The sequence below is a fragment of the Primulina eburnea genome, chromosome 18, assembly GCF_022965805.1.
Source record: "Primulina eburnea isolate SZY01 chromosome 18, ASM2296580v1, whole genome shotgun sequence".
Taxonomy (NCBI): Eukaryota; Viridiplantae; Streptophyta; class Magnoliopsida; order Lamiales; family Gesneriaceae; genus Primulina; species Primulina eburnea.
In genome coordinates this window covers 9,465,787-9,483,593 of record NC_133118.1, presented here as the reverse complement: position 1 = coordinate 9,483,593, position 17,807 = coordinate 9,465,787, and the positions used below count along the sequence as shown (strand labels likewise).

The following is a 17,807-nucleotide window of genomic DNA, read 5'->3' as shown; positions in this document are numbered from 1 at the left end:
AGTTAAGTCTCCTCTTTGAGAGTTTTGGAAGGATTCTAGGGCTAGTTGTTGTTCGAGCGATAGCCAAGAGCTGCCGGGATTGGTAGCATAGCAGCGCCGGAGTTTCGAGGCAATCGACATCAAAGGGCTGTCGACGGACGAAGGTAAACCCTAAACCTTTGGTAGTACTAGGGAGTACTGGTTTTGCTAGCCGAGCATGGTAGTATTGTTCATTGGGTATGCTTTTGATGAATAGGCTTGGATTAGACCTGTTGTCTGGTTGTTCCAGTGGATTAGGATTGCAGTGATAGAGGTACGAAAGTACTATCCGAGATATCCTGGTTGAGTATACATTCATATATGTGTTGCATGATTATGTGGTGCATTCATATATGTCATATGGTGCATGCTATTATGTCACGTTTATTACTGCACGTTGCATTTCATGTTGAGCCGTATATCCTTCGAGATAGCCTTTGCTGTTGAGCTGTATCTCTTTCGAGATAAGCTATATCTTGGGGCCGCTCAGCCCTGTCTTGTGGACGCATGGACACCGAGAGTACACAGTGGCCGACGGGTCGGGAGGGCTTCGGTGGTCCGGGACATTTTAGGTCCACGTCTGTCTTGTAGTGGATGCAGTGACCCAGAGGTTGGACCGCGCGGCACTATCCACTTGGCGCCTCTAGACTGAGCATTGTTGAGATCCTTTGTGATTCCTGTTTCTTGACTACCCTGGTATCATGATCATAGCATGTGCATTTCATATAGGTCTGTATACTCATACTTTTGTACTGGGCGTTCTTATCGCTCACGTCCTCGGTTTTGTTTATCTTGGACACCCCATTCCCACGGGGCAGGTCTCAGGTTGGATGGTTCCGGAGGAGCAGGAGGAGGACGTTGAGTAGCCGGTCGGTTTAGTTTCGGTATCATTTGATTCGATATGGTTGTACCAGATATTCTTTACCTTATTTTGAGTTGTTCTAGAGTTCGTTTGGGTTGTATAACTATCATTTGTTAGTTGTTTCCGCTATTATCTCTGATTAGTAATTATTAAGTTAATTGCATGCTTAGTTTTCAATTAGTAGGTGATTCTGGAACGGGTCACTACATAGCGGGCCACAAACGTCTGTATGGATCAAATCCAATAGACCATGTGCACGTTCTACTTTTCCATTGAATGGAGTCTTAGTCATTTTTCCTTTTAGACAGGACTCACAAGTAGGTAGAGAATTTATGTCTGACAAGTCAAACATGCCTTTTCCCACTAGCTTGTGCATCCTTCTTTGAGAAATATGACCTAGTCTAGCGTGCCACATTTGTGCGGGATTTGGATTTTCTATTTTTCTTTTGTTTGTTGTTGTTTTCGTATGCGCTTGGACATTGTTTAAAGGAATCTCTTTCAATTTTAAGTTATGGAGATCATTTGTTAATTCTCCAGTTCCAATCAAACATTCATTCTTGTATAAATTGCAAACACCTTTAGCAAAAACACAAGAATAACCATCCCTATCAAGCATAGAAATAGAAATAATGTTTTTAACCAATTCAGGAACAAATAAAACATCTCTCAAAAATAACTTAAAATTATTGTCCAAAATTAAAGTAACGTCTCCAATGGCAGTAGCAGCAACCCTTGCTCCATTTCCTAGTCTTAGAAAGGTCTCACCATCTCTAAGCCTCTTGCTTCTTCCCATCACCTGCAAATCATTGCATAGATGAGAACCACATCCGGTATCCAATACCCAAGAAGAGGAATTAATAGAAACATTAACTTCAATATAAAACATACCATGGCCAGAACGCTTCTGGGCAAGATACTCCGCGCAATTACGCCTCCAGTGTCCAGGCTTGTTGCAGTGGAAACAGATTTGTTCTGACTTGTCAGGCTTTGTGGGCCCCGGATTAGGTTTCTTGTATGGCTTTTTGTTAGGCTTGTTCTTCTTTGGAGGGGCAGAACGCTTCTTGCCTTTGTATGGGGTTCCCTTTTTCGTGCCGGACGAAGAACCCACTAGAAAAACAGGCTTATCCTTTTTGATTGTGGCCTCATAACTAGTAAGCATATTGACCAACTCTTCAAGGGTGGCCTCAAGCTTATTCATATTAAAGTTAACCACAAATCCATCGAACGAAGAGGGCAGAGACAGCAAGAGAATATCAGTCGAGAGCTCACTAGGGATAACCAAGTCGAGTCCCACCAACTTCTCGATGAGCCCAATCATCCTAACACCATGCTCATGGACCGAAGCCCCATCTCGCAAGCGTGTAGTCATGAGTTCTTTAACAACAGCATATTTGTCTGAACGAGTTTGTACAGCATACAATTCTTTCAGATGTAAGTGAATGTCAGCAGCATTCACAGCCTCCTCGAACCGCTTCTGCAGTTCATTCGACATAGAAGCCAACATGTAGCTCTTAGCTTGAATGTCATGGTCCCACCATTTTTCAAGCTCAACCAATTTAGTCGGAGTGACATTTGAAGGTGCTTCCTTCGGTGGCTTCTTATCAAGCACATACAGAATCTTTTCCGAGTTCAGAATAATCTTTAAATTTCGAAACCAGTCATTATAGTTAGGGCCAGTCAATTTGTTTTGATCGAGAATGATTGAAAGCGGGTTACGAGTAGACATCGTATATATACTGAAAATGAAAACAGATAAATGTTACTGATAATTTTAAAATAATTCTAAGACATAAAATATGGATTTTATTTTATAAATTACCCTCCCACTATTTTGACATTTCCACCACCCTCTGATGAAAAAGGGAAATCGTATTTCCTTAGTAGGCACGTAGAGTCCAATTAGCCAATTATAATCCCGAATAATATCAGCAAATTATAATTTCTAAAAGGTAGAGTCCAATTGCATCCCTATGCAACCTCCGCGTGTTTTGCCTCACGTTTAATAAGGACCCAATAATATGACGCCGTTTATTTTCACGTGTCAAACCAACCCATCAATATTGAATTGTAGTGGACGGTCGCCATGAGTTCCCCCAATAATATGAGCCGAAGTCATGGGAGTTCCACTCAATTCACATCATATGTCCGGTGGAAGTCACAGCTTTCCGGCGTACAGGCCTCCCCAATAATATGAGCCAGACACTGTCCGCGGGTAGCGATCAACATGCAACCACGGTTGATGGAAGGCAAGGAAAAATTAAACTCTTTTAATTTTTACTTACTCGGTTTGATATAAATTTTGAATCATATTCAAAATGAGGGATTTTAATTTTAAAATTGTCTCATCATTTTAATTTAAAAATCGTGTGCCACGAGTTGTATGTTTGCCGGATTCATGCAACTATATTATCTAATAATATACATACATGCATACTACTATATATCGCATATATCATAATATGACATTCAACAATAACTAAAGATGATCGATTGCCAACACTATTAGATCCATGTGAGCCATACATGGATCCAGGTCCAAACCTAGGTGAATGCAGGGATGCAAATGCAACTATTACATGAGCTTCCAATATTTTACATGTCTTCATCTCGTTCATCGGGCCCACCATCTTCCAGTCTTGATCTCCCACTATTTCTAATAATTACATTTAAATAGCCATGACACATAAGGGATACATCTCATGGGGTGGGAACGGGCCATAAACCAGGCCCACTTTAATAAAATCAAATATCAAAAACGAATAAAACAGTAAAATATCCTAACATACACCTAACACATTGGTCAAGGCTTTCGATCATCCTTCATGCATTTAATATCAAATATTAACATCAATTTAATTAAACAATTTAATTAATTGATAAATAATATATCTAATAATTTTATCACTAACCACCACAATTATTAAAAGATTTAATAAATTAAATAAACTCCTTTATTTAATTTCCAATTAAATCAATAATAATTGATTTCTTGTAAAAACTCATTTTTACCATAAATAATTAAAATCATATTCTAATTATTTATTTTACAAGAAAATTTTTAATTTTTCAAAAATCAATTTTCTAAAATAAAAATTGAACCAATTTTCAAAAATATCAATTTTGCCCAAAAATTTGAAAAATCAGAAAATCGCACCCCGGGCCCAAACAATTCAAGCCCATTATTCAGCGCGCTTCCCGAGACGCTCCCGGGCAGCGTTCGCCCACTGCCCGCCCGCTGCCCGAACGCTTCGGGCAGCGGCAGCGGCCCTGTGCGCGCAGAACGCGCACAGGCGCGCCGACGCCGCGCGCAGGCGTCGCACGCCTGCGCTAGCGCGGTGCGCGCAGGCGTCGCACGCCTGCGCTAGCGCTGTGCGCGCAGGCGTCCGGCGCCTGCGCTAGCACGGGCGCGCAGGCGTCCGGCGCCTGCGCGCGCGCGGTGCGCGCAGGCGTCCCACGCCTGCGCGCACGCTGCGCGCTGCCGTGCGCGGCCCGGCGCGCACGGACTGCCCGGAACAGTTCCGGGCAGATTTATTTATTTTTTTTTTTTTATTTCGAAAATCTGGAAAAAATAAATTTTCGTGGTGCTAAATTTTCTTGTGTGGTTAGAAATAAATTATTAAATATATCAAAACCATACGATTTAGAGAAAACCTGGCTCTGATACCACTGTTGGATCCGGTTTTCTACACGCCCAAACGCAGCGGAAGATTTAAAATTTTTATTTTATTTTGAAAAACTAAATAATATTGCTTTGGGCGCTCGTATGATTTTAACAAAACATTCATAGGGCGTCAGAAATTATACCTTTGTGAATGAATCACTGGACACCAACCGATCCGGTATAACAGATCTGGCTCTTGATGAATCCCTACGAACTTTCTTCAAAGACTCCTTTCTTCTAATCAGGTCCACGACAGGATGATTTGTTCCTCTTCCAATTTGCACTAGAAAATTGAAAGAGATTTTGCGTTGAGATAGAACACGAAAAATTCGACTCAATCTCCTAAGCCAAATTTTTCTTGTTTTGTGAAGAGATTTTCGAGAGGTCCATGGGAAGAGCCGAGAGTCTTTTTCAAATCTTGGGAATTCCAAGTCTCGAAAATCATATCCCATTATAATAAAGAAATCCCATTATTTCTTTTTTTTAATCATCATTTACTTAATTAATTAAATTAATTAAGTAAACTAAATATTTGGAGGATTATTGTAGTAGCCCGAATTCCAAATTGGGTAATTAACGGACTAATGGTGATTAATCATGATCGGAAGGTCTGAAGATGGTTCGGAAGCACCGAAGAGTTCGGAAGGTCCGAAGTGAGTTCGGTGGATCCGATCATGAGGTGTCAAGAGCAGCTGGACACGTGCAAGTTCGGACGGTCCGAAGTGTATGTTCGGTGGATCCGAACATGAGCTGTCAAGAGCCGATGGACACGTAGGAGTTCGGACGTTCCGAAGAGGGTTCGGAGGATCCGAACATGGCCTATAAATAGTGCTCGGATTTCCTCATTTTGACTCGCCAATTCAGAGAGTTCCATAGCATTTCAGTCGTTTCTGACAGGTTCTAGTCTTGTTCCAAGATTTGGGCACTAGCGGGGAGCTGCTGGTCTTGTAGCAGAGCTGTGCTCTAGTTGGGAGCTAGCGGCATCAGCGGGCTAGCGACGGACGAAGGTTTGGAATTTTATCAGTATTTATCTCAGGATTATCTAGTTAAGTCTGGTAGTTAAGTTTTAGTGATGGTTTTCACTTGATGAATAGGCTTGGATTAGACCTGTGGTCTGGTTGTTCCAGTGGATTAGGATTGCAGTGATAGAGGTACGAAAGTACTATCCGAGATATCCTGGTTGAGTATACATTCATATATGTGTTGCATGATTATGTGGTGCATTGTTATATGTCATATGATGCATGTTATTATGTCACGGTTATTACTGCACGTTGCATTTCATGTTGAGCCGTATTCTCCTTCGAGATAGCCTTTACTGTTGAGCTGTATCTCTTTCGAGATAAGCTATATCTTGGGGCCGCTCAGCCCTGTCTTGTGGACGCATGGACACCGAGAGTACACAGTGGCCGACGGGTCGGGAGGGCTTCGGTGGTCCGGGACATTTTAGGTCCACGTCTGTCTTGTAGTGGATGCAGTGACCCAGAGGTTGGACCGCGCGGCACTATCCACTTGGCGCCTCTAGACTGAGCATTGTTGAGATCCTTTTGTGACTCCTGTTTCTTGACTACCCTGGTATCATGATCATAGCATGTGCATTTCATATAGGTTTGTATACTCATACTTTTGTACTGGGCGTTCTTATCGCTCACGTCCTCGGTTTTGTTCTTGGACACCCCATTCCCACGGGGCAGGCTTCAGGTTGGACGGCTCGAGAGGAGCAGGAGGAGGACAGTGAGTAGCTGGTTGGTTTAGTTTTCAGTACTTTTCTATTCGATATGGTTGTACCGAATACTTTTATTAAGATTATTCTGATTTCAGTTGGGTTGTATAATTTAGTTTGTTACCTTTTCCGCTGTTATCTCTGAGTTTTTGTTAATTAAGTTAATCGCATGCTTAGTTCTTGATTAGTAGGTGATTCTGGAACGGGTCACTACATTTATGGTATCAGAGCATGCAAAGATTTTTGGGACATTAGTAATTCTGTTTTGAGGATTTATGAGTTGATTTTAGTTTCCTTTCAGATATCAGGAGATGGAAGCAGTCACGGTAGTGTGGGACATGGCCGTTATGGCGACGATGAGGCTGGCAGAGAACATCGTCGTAGAGATCGTGACGGAAGACGTCACCGAGATCATGATGACAGGAGACGTAGGAACCGTGTCAACATTATGGATTTAATGAAGTTTGGCACCAACAGAGATCAAAGAGTTGAAACAACAGTTAGCAAGGTTAGCTAACGGAGACAACACATCTGGTTTTGCAATCCAAACAGATGGAACCTTGTGTCTGTCAGGAAGAATCGTAGTTCCAGAAGATTCTAAATTGAGAGACGAGATTTTATCTCAAGCTCATAGGAGTAAGTTGAGTATCCACCCTGGAAGCATGAAAATGTATAAGGATTTGGAAACCAAGTTTTGGTGGAAAGGTATGAAGAGAAGTGGTTACCAGTTTGTAGCCAAGTGTTTCTCAAAGTGTCACCGTTTCGGCGAATTCTGAGATTCGGTCTCAAGGGTAAGCTATCTCCGAGATTTATTGGTTCTTTTGAGATTCTAGAAAGTGTGAGAAATTTGGCTTACAGGTTAGCATTACCTCCGTATCTGTCTGGGATTCATGACGTGTTTCACGTATCCCTTTTGCGACGGTATTTAGCAGATGAATCGCATGTATTGCATCCTTCAGAAGTCCAGCTTGATACTAACTTGTCTTATGTGGAAATACCGGTTCGGATTTTAGGCCGGAAAGACAAAGTGTTGAGGAATAAGATCATTCCTCTTGTCTTAGTGCAGTGGCAGCGTCGAGGTACTGAAGAAGCCACTTGTGAGTTAGAGAATCGTATGCGTTCAAAGCATCCAGAGCTCTTTTGAGTAGTACTGTAGTTGTACTATGGATGTATGTTTGTTGTTATTCCGTTTTGTTCATCCGATAAGCCTGATTTTGAGGGCGAAATCTTTTTAAGGGGGGGAGAATGTAGTAGCCCGAATTCCAAATTGGGTAATTAACGGACTAATGGTGATTAATCATGATCGGAAGGTCTGAAGATGGTTCGGAAGCACCGAAGAGTTCGGAAGGTCCTAAGTGAGTTCGGTGGATCCGATCATGAGGTGTCAAGAGCAGCTGGACACGTGCAAGTTCGGACGGTCCGAAGTGTATGTTCGGTGGATCCGAACATGAGCTGTCAAGAGCCGATGGACACGTAGGAGTTCGGACGTTCCGAAGAGGGTTCGGAGGATCCGAACATGGCCTATAAATAGTGCTCGGATTTCCTCATTTTGACTCGCCAATTCAGAGAGTTCCATAGCATTTCAGTCGTTTCTGACAGGTTCTAGTCTTGTTCCAAGATTTGGGCACTAGCGGGGAGCTGCTGGTCTTGTAGCAGAGCTGTGCTCTAGTTGGGAGCTAGCGGCATCAGCGGGCTAGCGACGGACGAAGGTTTGGAATTTTATCAGTATTTATCTCAGGATTATCTAGTTAAGTCTGGTAGTTAAGTTTTAGTGATGGTTTTCACTTGATGAATAGGCTTGGATTAGACCTGTGGTCTGGTTGTTCCAGTGGATTAGGATTGCAGTGATAGAGGTACGAAAGTACTATCCGAGATATCCTGGTTGAGTATACATTCATATATGTGTTGCATGATTATGTGGTGCATTGTTATATGTCATATGATGCATGTTATTATGTCACGGTTATTACTGCACGTTGCATTTCATGTTGAGCCGTATTCTCCTTCGAGATAGCCTTTACTGTTGAGCTGTATCTCTTTCGAGATAAGCTATATCTTGGGGCCGCTCAGCCCTGTCTTGTGGACGCATGGACACCGAGAGTACACAGTGGCCGACGGGTCGGGAGGGCTTCGGTGGTCCGGGACATTTTAGGTCCACGTCTGTCTTGTAGTGGATGCAGTGACCCAGAGGTTGGACCGCGCGGCACTATCCACTTGGCGCCTCTAGACTGAGCATTGTTGAGATCCTTTTGTGACTCCTGTTTCTTGACTACCCTGGTATCATGATCATAGCATGTGCATTTCATATAGGTTTGTATACTCATACTTTTGTACTGGGCGTTCTTATCGCTCACGTCCTCGGTTTTGTTCTTGGACACCCCATTCCCACGGGGCAGGCTTCAGGTTGGACGGCTCGAGAGGAGCAGGAGGAGGACAGTGAGTAGCTGGTTGGTTTAGTTTTCAGTACTTTTCTATTCGATATGGTTGTACCGAATACTTTTATTAAGATTATTCTGATTTCAGTTGGGTTGTATAATTTAGTTTGTTACCTTTTCCGCTGTTATCTCTGAGTTTTTGTTAATTAAGTTAATCGCATGCTTAGTTCTTGATTAGTAGGTGATTCTGGAACGGGTCACTACAATTATGGTTGTGATTCTCAAAATCTCACAATCCAAATTTGTGGAGGCTCTCATTTTAGGTCAAAGAAAACTCAATAACCTAATTACCATAATTAACATTAATGGGCTTGATTAATTAATTGGGCTAGTCCAACTAATTTAATTAATTAATCAAAATCCATTAAGAACTTTAATTATTTAGTATGTTGGACTTGTACTCCTACAAGCCCATTAAACATACTTTCCACTATATTTAATTTAATAATTAATAAACTCAACATTTGAGCTTTAATAAATTAAATCAATTATAAATTCAACATTTGAATTTAATATTTAAATTATAAATTCAACTCCTTGAATTTATCACCTCCAAAATTTAATATTTAATAAACCCAACTTTTGAGTTTAATAAATTAAATTATCAATTTTATAAATTCAACTCCTTGAATTTATTCTCTCAAAATTTCATAATTCAACTTCTTGAATTTACTATATCAATAAATTCAACTCCTTGAATTTATTTTCTCAAAATGTAATTATCATAAATTCAACTCCTTGAATTTACTATATTATAATATAAATTCAACTCCTTGAATTTATTCTCTCAACGGGAACAAACGATCCAGTGCTTGTGTGACCCTCAATGGTTCAGGGATACAGCTAGCCGTGGGTTCACAACTCTTTGTGATTCAGGACATAATCCTTTATTCGGGTTTACCCTAGTTAGCCCCATTCTTTTCACCAACACCTTGATCAAGAATGCCAGAACTCATTTCTGATTACACCCATCGGATCATGGTAAGAGCGTCTAGTAGCATCGCCCCATGATCCCCTAGGTATCACTGATAGTGCCTGCAAGAACCAGTAGATTATGATTAACGTACAGTACGGTCCCTTCATCTCATATATCCCGATCGAATCTGCAACCATTGGTTCATCGAGGGTTGCATATTAATTCGATAACTATGTGATAACTATAATAGTGGCATCGCGTGTACTATTTGAGAACTCCTTCTCTAACGTACATCTCGTACTCTGGCCAGAGATTCCATGCACTATTATTTCATTAGATCACATAGGATATCCACACCCGTAGGTGAGCGGTGAATCCCCGACTACAATGCACTGGCTCCTATATGTGTCGCAATTGTACCCAACCTCGCCACCTGATGACTCTCCTGGAGCCGGTAAACGAGTCAAAGCACAGCCCTAGCATATAGAGCCTCAGTGTTGTCCCGGGTCGTAAGGACTAATGTTGTACAATCATAACCACGGACTTATCCTCTCGATGAATGATAACCACTTGAAAAGTCCGAGGGAGGGTTGTTCGGTATAATCATCATATGACTACCCATATGTATGTTTGGACATCTCTATGCCCTTACCAAGAAACGCAGTACACAACATCACAGATGCTAGTCTCGAGCTCAAGCGACCTTTATCCATGTTTTAGGCGGCTGAATCGACTAGGAACGAATTTAGAATATGCAGTGTTTACAAATGAGTTTCAACATCGAATTACGATTCATTTGTATTAAAGCATAATCAAGGACTTTATCTATGCTGCTTGCATGGGTATACAGATAAAGTATTACGAAACCATTAAAAGTTAAATTATATTAAAATAAAGACTGTCTATTTCACTTGAGTCAATAAATTCTCTAGCCAACCGTTGGCTTGCAGGGCATCTACTCTAACAGAAACAACTGAACTAACCGGTAACTGGTGACCGAGCCGATACTGGGGACCGGACTTAAGCATGATAGTAAGCCCCTAAACTCACGTTGAAGCTTCCAGCACTTAACCAAAATTCTCGGCCCTCTCATGTCACCCCACCTCATGCACACAAATCTCCCAAAAACTCATCACAACACGTCACCCAACTCTACAAATCTTACGGTCCTCTCTAATCCCACCACCTATCCAACCTATAAATCTCCTCCCTAAGGCAGTAAGGACCTCCTAAACTAATCCAAACCAAAGAGAAATGCTGCTGCAATAAATCATACGTAGATCCCGATCACTACCCCAAACGAGAAAGCTCTTCACTCCTACACCTCTCGGCCCTCTCTCAAACACGTCCAAACATTGCGCCAGCTTGACAACCTCGCTCTACCCTCCTGTACGTTCCCTTAACTTCAACAAAACAACGGTCCCTTGCACAAATCCAGAAAACGTGAGTGGTTTGAACAAAATGATGTGTGTTTCATGATAAAACGCTCTCAAAACCGCACTCACATGCAAGATCACAAACTGAAAACACATATACATATCATACAGAATAATTAAGGCGTACGTGATGAGAAACAAAAGTAAAAGCGTGCCTGATGATGTTTCATGCAAGGGTAACGAAGATCGAACGCGCCGGGGAATTATTCCAGCAAGAACAAATACTGGCCGAAGCCTTTCCGTTGCTGGGGTTGCTGAAAACGAGAGTATGCTGTGGGGATAAGGGGTGTCGGCTGATGGGAGAATAGATTTAGGTTAAATGGGTGTTTAGGAGTTTAATTAAATAATAAATAAATGGTTAATGGGCTTTAAATTATGTAATTAAAAGATTAAAAGATATGTAAGCCCAATAAGCTTAAAAATAGGATCATTAGATCCAAACACGCTCCCGAAAAATATTTCGAGTTGTAAAGATTTTGAAAATATTAGCCAAACCATTTAAAAGTCTCCCGATTCGATAAAATTTGTGTACCGTTAAAAATAAAGTCCTGCGAGTAAAAATACCCAAATAAAATCCCATTTTTGAGAAATACCCTTAAAAATACCTTAACTTAATTTATAAAAATAAATCGTATAATAAAATAATTTTCCTGAAAATTCTCCGGTCTCCGATCCTCGTTTGAACGTGAAATGCATCTAGAAATTCTAATGCATGAATTTCATGAATTAAATCCTATCATGCATGAAATATGCCTAAAATGCATAAAAATAATTAGACATAAATTAATGAAATAAACCCGCATTTAATACTTTAAAAACAATTAAACAAAATATCAAAGAAGTTTAATAACTTGCATGCGTGCCAACTTTTTAAAATATATTTACTAACATGCTAAATTATCACTTCTTAAATAAGTCTTTATTATCTTATCTCAATACTCCATCTCCAGTCCGGCCTCACTTATTTAACTGAAAAGATAACAATTAAACTGCAGCGTAAAATAAATAAATTTAAAGAAAAGAATTTAAATACTCATACGATAAAAATCATTTTAATTTTAAATACTAGAATTATGCATGGCTTATACGCAATCCAATTTACGGGTTCTACAATAGTAACCTCCTGTAGAGGAGGAGAAACTTGTTTAGCTACTCACAGTAGCTGAACTCACTACACACATAAACTTGAAAATATTACAAATGGTTTGAAGAAAAATGAAGAGGTTGATCGATGTCTTCATCTTCCTTCTGCTTCATTATTTATAGAAGGCTTCTTCGGATTTGAAACTCGGACTTCAAATCTTGATAAACCTTTACAGCTTGCATATGGACCACGTAGTAGTTGAGTGGTCCCTTCTTGACCTGTCTTTTTCTAGATTATTAATCTAGAGATTAATTTATCATCTTCTTTTATCTCTCTGAGATACCATTGACGATGAGTATATAAGAGATCTACGGTAATCTCATCTCCTTTTTCCTGGAAACGTTGGACTAGCCATTTAAGAGCATCCGCCTCTTTTCTCTTATAATTGATTCTTCTTTTCAAGAATTTCATATATACCCGATACATCTTTAAGTTTTCGGTGTGTTTAACTGATTCCATTTTTCTTTATTTATAGTATAAAGTTTGGATCCAGTTTTTCTTGTTTTCTTCATTGGATTCCTTTTTTAAATAAAGTATCCAATGTTACTTTGTCTTTTACCACTCATTATTAGTGGTCCTTGTGTCCTTTTCCACCGATTATTGGTGGTCCTGTCCTTCCACTCACATGGTGGGTTTTCTTTTTCTTAGTGGACTAGTCACATGTCCACAATTAACTTTCTCTAGGAATCTTTGGCTTTCGGAGTCCTCGAGGAAAACGTGCATGTGGTCCATCCACACTTGTGCTTGTGTCGGTAAAGTGTTTCCGATCAGATCTCGGTTTTAATCCTTTACCGAATTCAAGTTCCTTCTGGTTTTGGCATTCTGGACAGATGTTCTCAGACCATCTTCCTACATGTGCCATGTTACAGAATTTCCGACGAGTTTCTTTACTTGCCGGCAGCTTGCTGTTCCACAAAAGATTTCTCTTTTTCTCGAATAAATCTTCTGCAAAACTTGTTGTTTTTCCTGTCATGGTATTTAACAGGAATGATTATAAAATTTGAACGGAAACTTGACTTTGTCCATCTCAGTGAGACAGACCCATAGACCCCATGCTCTTCGTGTAGAAATATCATCTTCAGAAATTGAAGCAAGGGGTGTTTCTTCTGTTGGAGGGTCCTTGATAAACTTTTGAATATTTGTATCCGGCCTCCTTAACTTGATGAAATGAAAGGCTTCGTGAAAACCTTTCCCTGCTGGTTCTGGTGCTGCACTGAAAAAGTATAGCTCCAAAACATCTCCTCTGGACAAATAATCATTATTTGCCCAAGCTTCATGAACAACTTCCTGGATCCATTTTGGTAGTCCTGAAATTTCCGGAAAGCTTGGTGATGTAGTATAAACTTAGGCAAGTGCTCCGAATTCATACCATGTCTTGACCTCTTTTGGTTATGAATTTGGTTTCATCCATACCCTGGGATATTTTCTTGAAACATCAACCATGTTAGTAGCTGGGTTAATTCCAAGTCTTGTTTTCAATTTCTCCCAATTCTGCTGATAATCCTGAAATGGAGAAATTGTTGCCTCGTTAGTACCAACCTTAGATTTGCCTTTGTACATACGAGGCCTAAGGTTGATCTCTCCCTCTTCAATCCCGAGGTGAAGGTGTTGAGGATCGAAGTTGAGTTTAGAGGGTGGGGTGAATAAAATCGGCTCCCTTTTCTTTTTCTTTCTTTGATGAGGTACTAAAATCCTTTTAGAGATAGTAGTTTATCTTGTTGCGTATACCTTCACCTAGATTACAATAATAGGCGCGGAAACAATCTGATGAAGTAAGTGAAAGACAATAATAACAGTAGGCAGTAGTTGTTTATGGAAGTTCAAAGATGAAATCTTCTACGTCTCCCCTTCTCCTGTTTCCAGAAGGTATAACTAAAAGACTTTGGATATTACAGTACAACTCTTGTACACACCCACTTCAGAAGGACTTACACCTTTGCCTACTGAAACTCTTAGTTACTCGACTCACAAATAACGTGATACAAAAACGTTCTGAAAAGACTCTTTTCAGATTACAAACTCTTCCTGATAAATTATAAGTGTTGTAAAAGATTGTGAAGAGTGTGAGAATCAGTTAGAACAAGATGATCTTCAAAAGATCAGATATTTGCTATGAAGCGTGTGCTACTTTTCTTTGTGTTGAACTCAAAGTTATCAAGGAATTTCGAGGTTGTCTCGTTGAGTGAAATAGCGTTCTACCGCTCGGGCGCGAAGCAAGTGGCATGGGACAGAACATGTCGCGCCCGAGCGGTAAATTGTGACCGCTCGAGCGCGGTACAAGCATAGCTCGGGGACAGAACTTCTCGCGCTCGGGCGCGAGAATTCTACCGCCCGAGCGCGAGAACGGTGGTGATAAGAACGAGGCTTCTTCTTTATTCTTCCTTCATTTCTTCACCGTAGCTTCGAGAATAACCGAGAGATTTCGATTTTCTTTCGTCCGATTCGACTTTGAAACGCTGTCTAAACGCGAAACAAATTATATATTTGTGATCGTCGCGTTAAGGGCTTCAGACTGAGGTAATTTTCTTCTGGTTTCAGCAGCTTTAAATATAAAAGTGCTGGAATAGCATGTATTTGAAGTTGAATTTCTGATATGTAGTAGAATAACCGAAAATAAACTCGTATTCGAAGTCGGAATTGAATTATGATATGATTATGATTTGATATGAATTATTGAAGTTTCAAATGATATTTGAAACTCATATTTATGATTTTAGAGTGTGTTATTGATTGAAATGAGTCTGTAATTGATGTAGATAAAGTATTATACCGATATCTTCATGCTACATCAATTGGAAACGAAGAATTAAGGTATGTTGCGACCGGGTAACATACGACAGGTATCTGTATTATATGATATATGATTGGATTGATTGGATTGGATTGGAATACGTGTCTACGTGCCTATTTGTTGATTTGATGTGGCATACATGACATTGAGATTGAGTATCGATGTATAAAATTAATGTTTTGTTAACACACATCATTTTATGCATACATCGATACATGACATGCACGTTGAGCTATGATCCTTGGATACCCTGATATGATTTGATTGGATTACGGGGTTTGTGAACACAATCGCTATGCCGGTATTATATGACCCGTAAAGCATAGACAATTGTGGCCCCATATGATTGGATATGAGATGTGGGATTGATGGCGCTTCGTCGACGCTATCATACGTGTATTCCCATATCGGCCGGTGTGCCAGCTCGAGCATTGATTTGATTTGATAGCGATTCGATTGATTCTGACATGTGCTCAGTGGATGGGCATTTGACCTGATACCTCCACGACATACATGCATTGCATACCATATATCATTGTTTAGATATCTGTGGTATATATGATTGGTTGTTCCATACAGAGCTTTTCTCACCCCCAAGGGGGGCTGTTGTTGTCTTTGTGTGTGGACAATGACAGGCACTCCAGGATATCAGGAGGCCGGAGAGGGTACTTCTGGAGGGAGTCATAGTTGAGTTGAGGTTTATGTTTATGTCTTGTTCCCAGTATATATGTATATGTATCTATATACCGGGCATGTCCCGAGGATATGATATGTTTGTATGTGATTGGTTTTTGATTACGTGTGGGCGTGTTTTATGATTTAAGATTAAATACTATTTTTAGTATTATAAATCTAGAAGAAATGTTTTGCGTGAGGTACTCTGTAAGGGTTTGTTCCATGTATATATAAGCGACTGAGTTCAACGTTCATAATCAGAAGATGTCTTCCAGATTTCTGATAGAGTTAGATTTATTACCAAAAAAAGTTCCTGCAGAAAAGCTATAAAACAATCAGTTCTGTTTTATACTAAACTCGGTAAAGTGAATTAAATGACTCCGTATAGCATTTAATGCTGCAATTAATACTACTACTTGGTAACTTTAACGGTAACATTTAAAGTGGTCACGTTAGGCAACATCTTCTACTGATTCTGTTTTTCTATCATTTCTACTGCTTTTGTTTTACTAGACCAGTAGCTTCTGATTTTCTTGTTGTCTACTGTTGCTGGTCTGCTGGTTTTTATTTTCATTGCCACAATTAATTTATGTCTATCAATGTCCCCCTTTGTGGTGATGCCAAAACCTAAACAGTAGGAAAGCGTTAAATAACAGATAATCAGTTAGCAAAAGGATAATATCAATGAAATTAATACAGTAAATTGTCAATCAGTTCCAATGTCCCTGTAAATGACTTCTTCATCTTGAGGATCCTGAAATCTTCTATCTGAAGGTTCAGCTTCTGATTGCCTTAGTTCTGCTTCAGATGGTGGTCGTTTTTCTTCCCCTTTTTTGGCATCAGCGACAATCACATGGACCATAAGATCATTCATTCTCCCAGACAAGTTTTGAATGCCATTAGTTAACATCTACAGATACGGAGCTTGAGTAGAGATATGATCATTGAGAGTAGTGAGAGATTGAGTTTGAGAATCAATCTTGGCATCCATTACTTCCAAGGAGGTGGAAAATGATCGAATGAGATCATCATGCTCGGTGAGTCGATTGAGTATATCATTTTGAGCAAGCACGATGTGACTATGATTTCTCGTTACAGTTTGTCTGAAAACAATGGTTTCAACATACATTTTGTCCATGGTTTCCGCCGTGTTGTATATGTGTTTGCTCATTCGTTCTCTGAAGGACTGAGCACCACTAAATTCTGATATGCTCTCACAGGACATCCGCTTGACTAAATCAGACAGGTTACTGAGTTCCCTTTGAAGAACGTCAATCTGAAACTCGAAATTGAATGTTTCTGATTCAGGTGAGGGGGTTCGTGCAAGCATGCGTTGCCTCATTTCAGCAGCGCGAGTGTTCGTGAGAGTTTGAACATGATCAGTGACAATCGGTGCAGTAGAGACTTGATTGGTGGTGAGGGAAGTGGTGTCCATCACAGCAGTAGAAGGACCAGGGTCAGCAGAGGTTACATCTGGAATAGCAGAGACATTTGGTTCGGCAGCAATTATGGTAGGAACAATCTCTTCATCAGGAGCAACCAAGTTGGAGACCAAGTTCTCTTCTGTTGGAGCAACGGCAATAGGTGAAGCTGATTGTTCTGTAGTTATGGGTTCAGATTGCTGGTATAGAAGAACTTTCATTTCAGCTTGATGAGCAGCAGAAAAGTTCTTTAGATTTGGCAAAAGAGATACAACATCTGATTCTGCCATATGTTGTTCTGTGGTTGGAGAGGGTGATTGTGGCAATGAAGTAACTGGAACTGCTTCCTGAGTAGTAGGGAACGTGGGAACAATGGACTCAATGACTTCTTCAACTGAAGCCAGTTCATGCACAGACAAAAGAGATGATGACTGAATAGGCCTTGTTGGTGATGCAGGAGTACTGAGAACAGAAGCTTTTAGTGAAGCTATATTCCGTTCCTCAACTGTCTGGATCTGTGGAAAGTCTGGAACAAGGCTGACTTGATATTCAATTTGCTCGCCAAAGCCCTTTTCTTGATCAAAAAGTTGCTCATTCATCTGTTTCAATTTGTCAGTTAGAATTAGAATGACGTTCTGATCCTGAACAGCAGTATGAATTGTAGGATCAAAATTTGATTTAAGAATTTTCAGAGCCGATTCCAATTTCTGACATTTCAGCTGTTC

At 40.2% G+C, this 17,807-nt stretch overlaps 1 protein-coding gene across 1 annotated transcript; it reads right to left on the bottom strand.

Annotated features, from left to right (window-relative positions):
• Window positions 1-1,442: 1,442 nt before the first annotated feature.
• On the bottom strand, window positions 1,443-2,253 carry LOC140820307 (uncharacterized). Its single transcript, XM_073180654.1, has 2 exons — window positions 1,769-2,253; window positions 1,443-1,676 (listed from the first exon to the last, which is right to left on the bottom strand). The coding sequence occupies exons 1-2, from the start codon at window positions 2,247-2,249 to the stop codon at window positions 1,651-1,653; spliced, it is 507 nt and encodes a 168-aa protein (XP_073036755.1). The 5' UTR covers window positions 2,250-2,253; the 3' UTR covers window positions 1,443-1,650.
• Window positions 2,254-17,807: the final 15,554 nt, after the last annotated feature.

Coding starts and splice junctions, on each gene's coding strand:
- LOC140820307 (XM_073180654.1), bottom strand. CDS start 2,249: ATGACTACACGCTTGCGAGATGGGGCTTCGGTCCATGAGCATGGTGTT. Junction 1,677..1,768: donor CCAGAAGCGTTCTGGCCATG/GTATGTTTTATA, acceptor AATGATTTGCAG/GTGATGGGAAGAAGCAAGAG.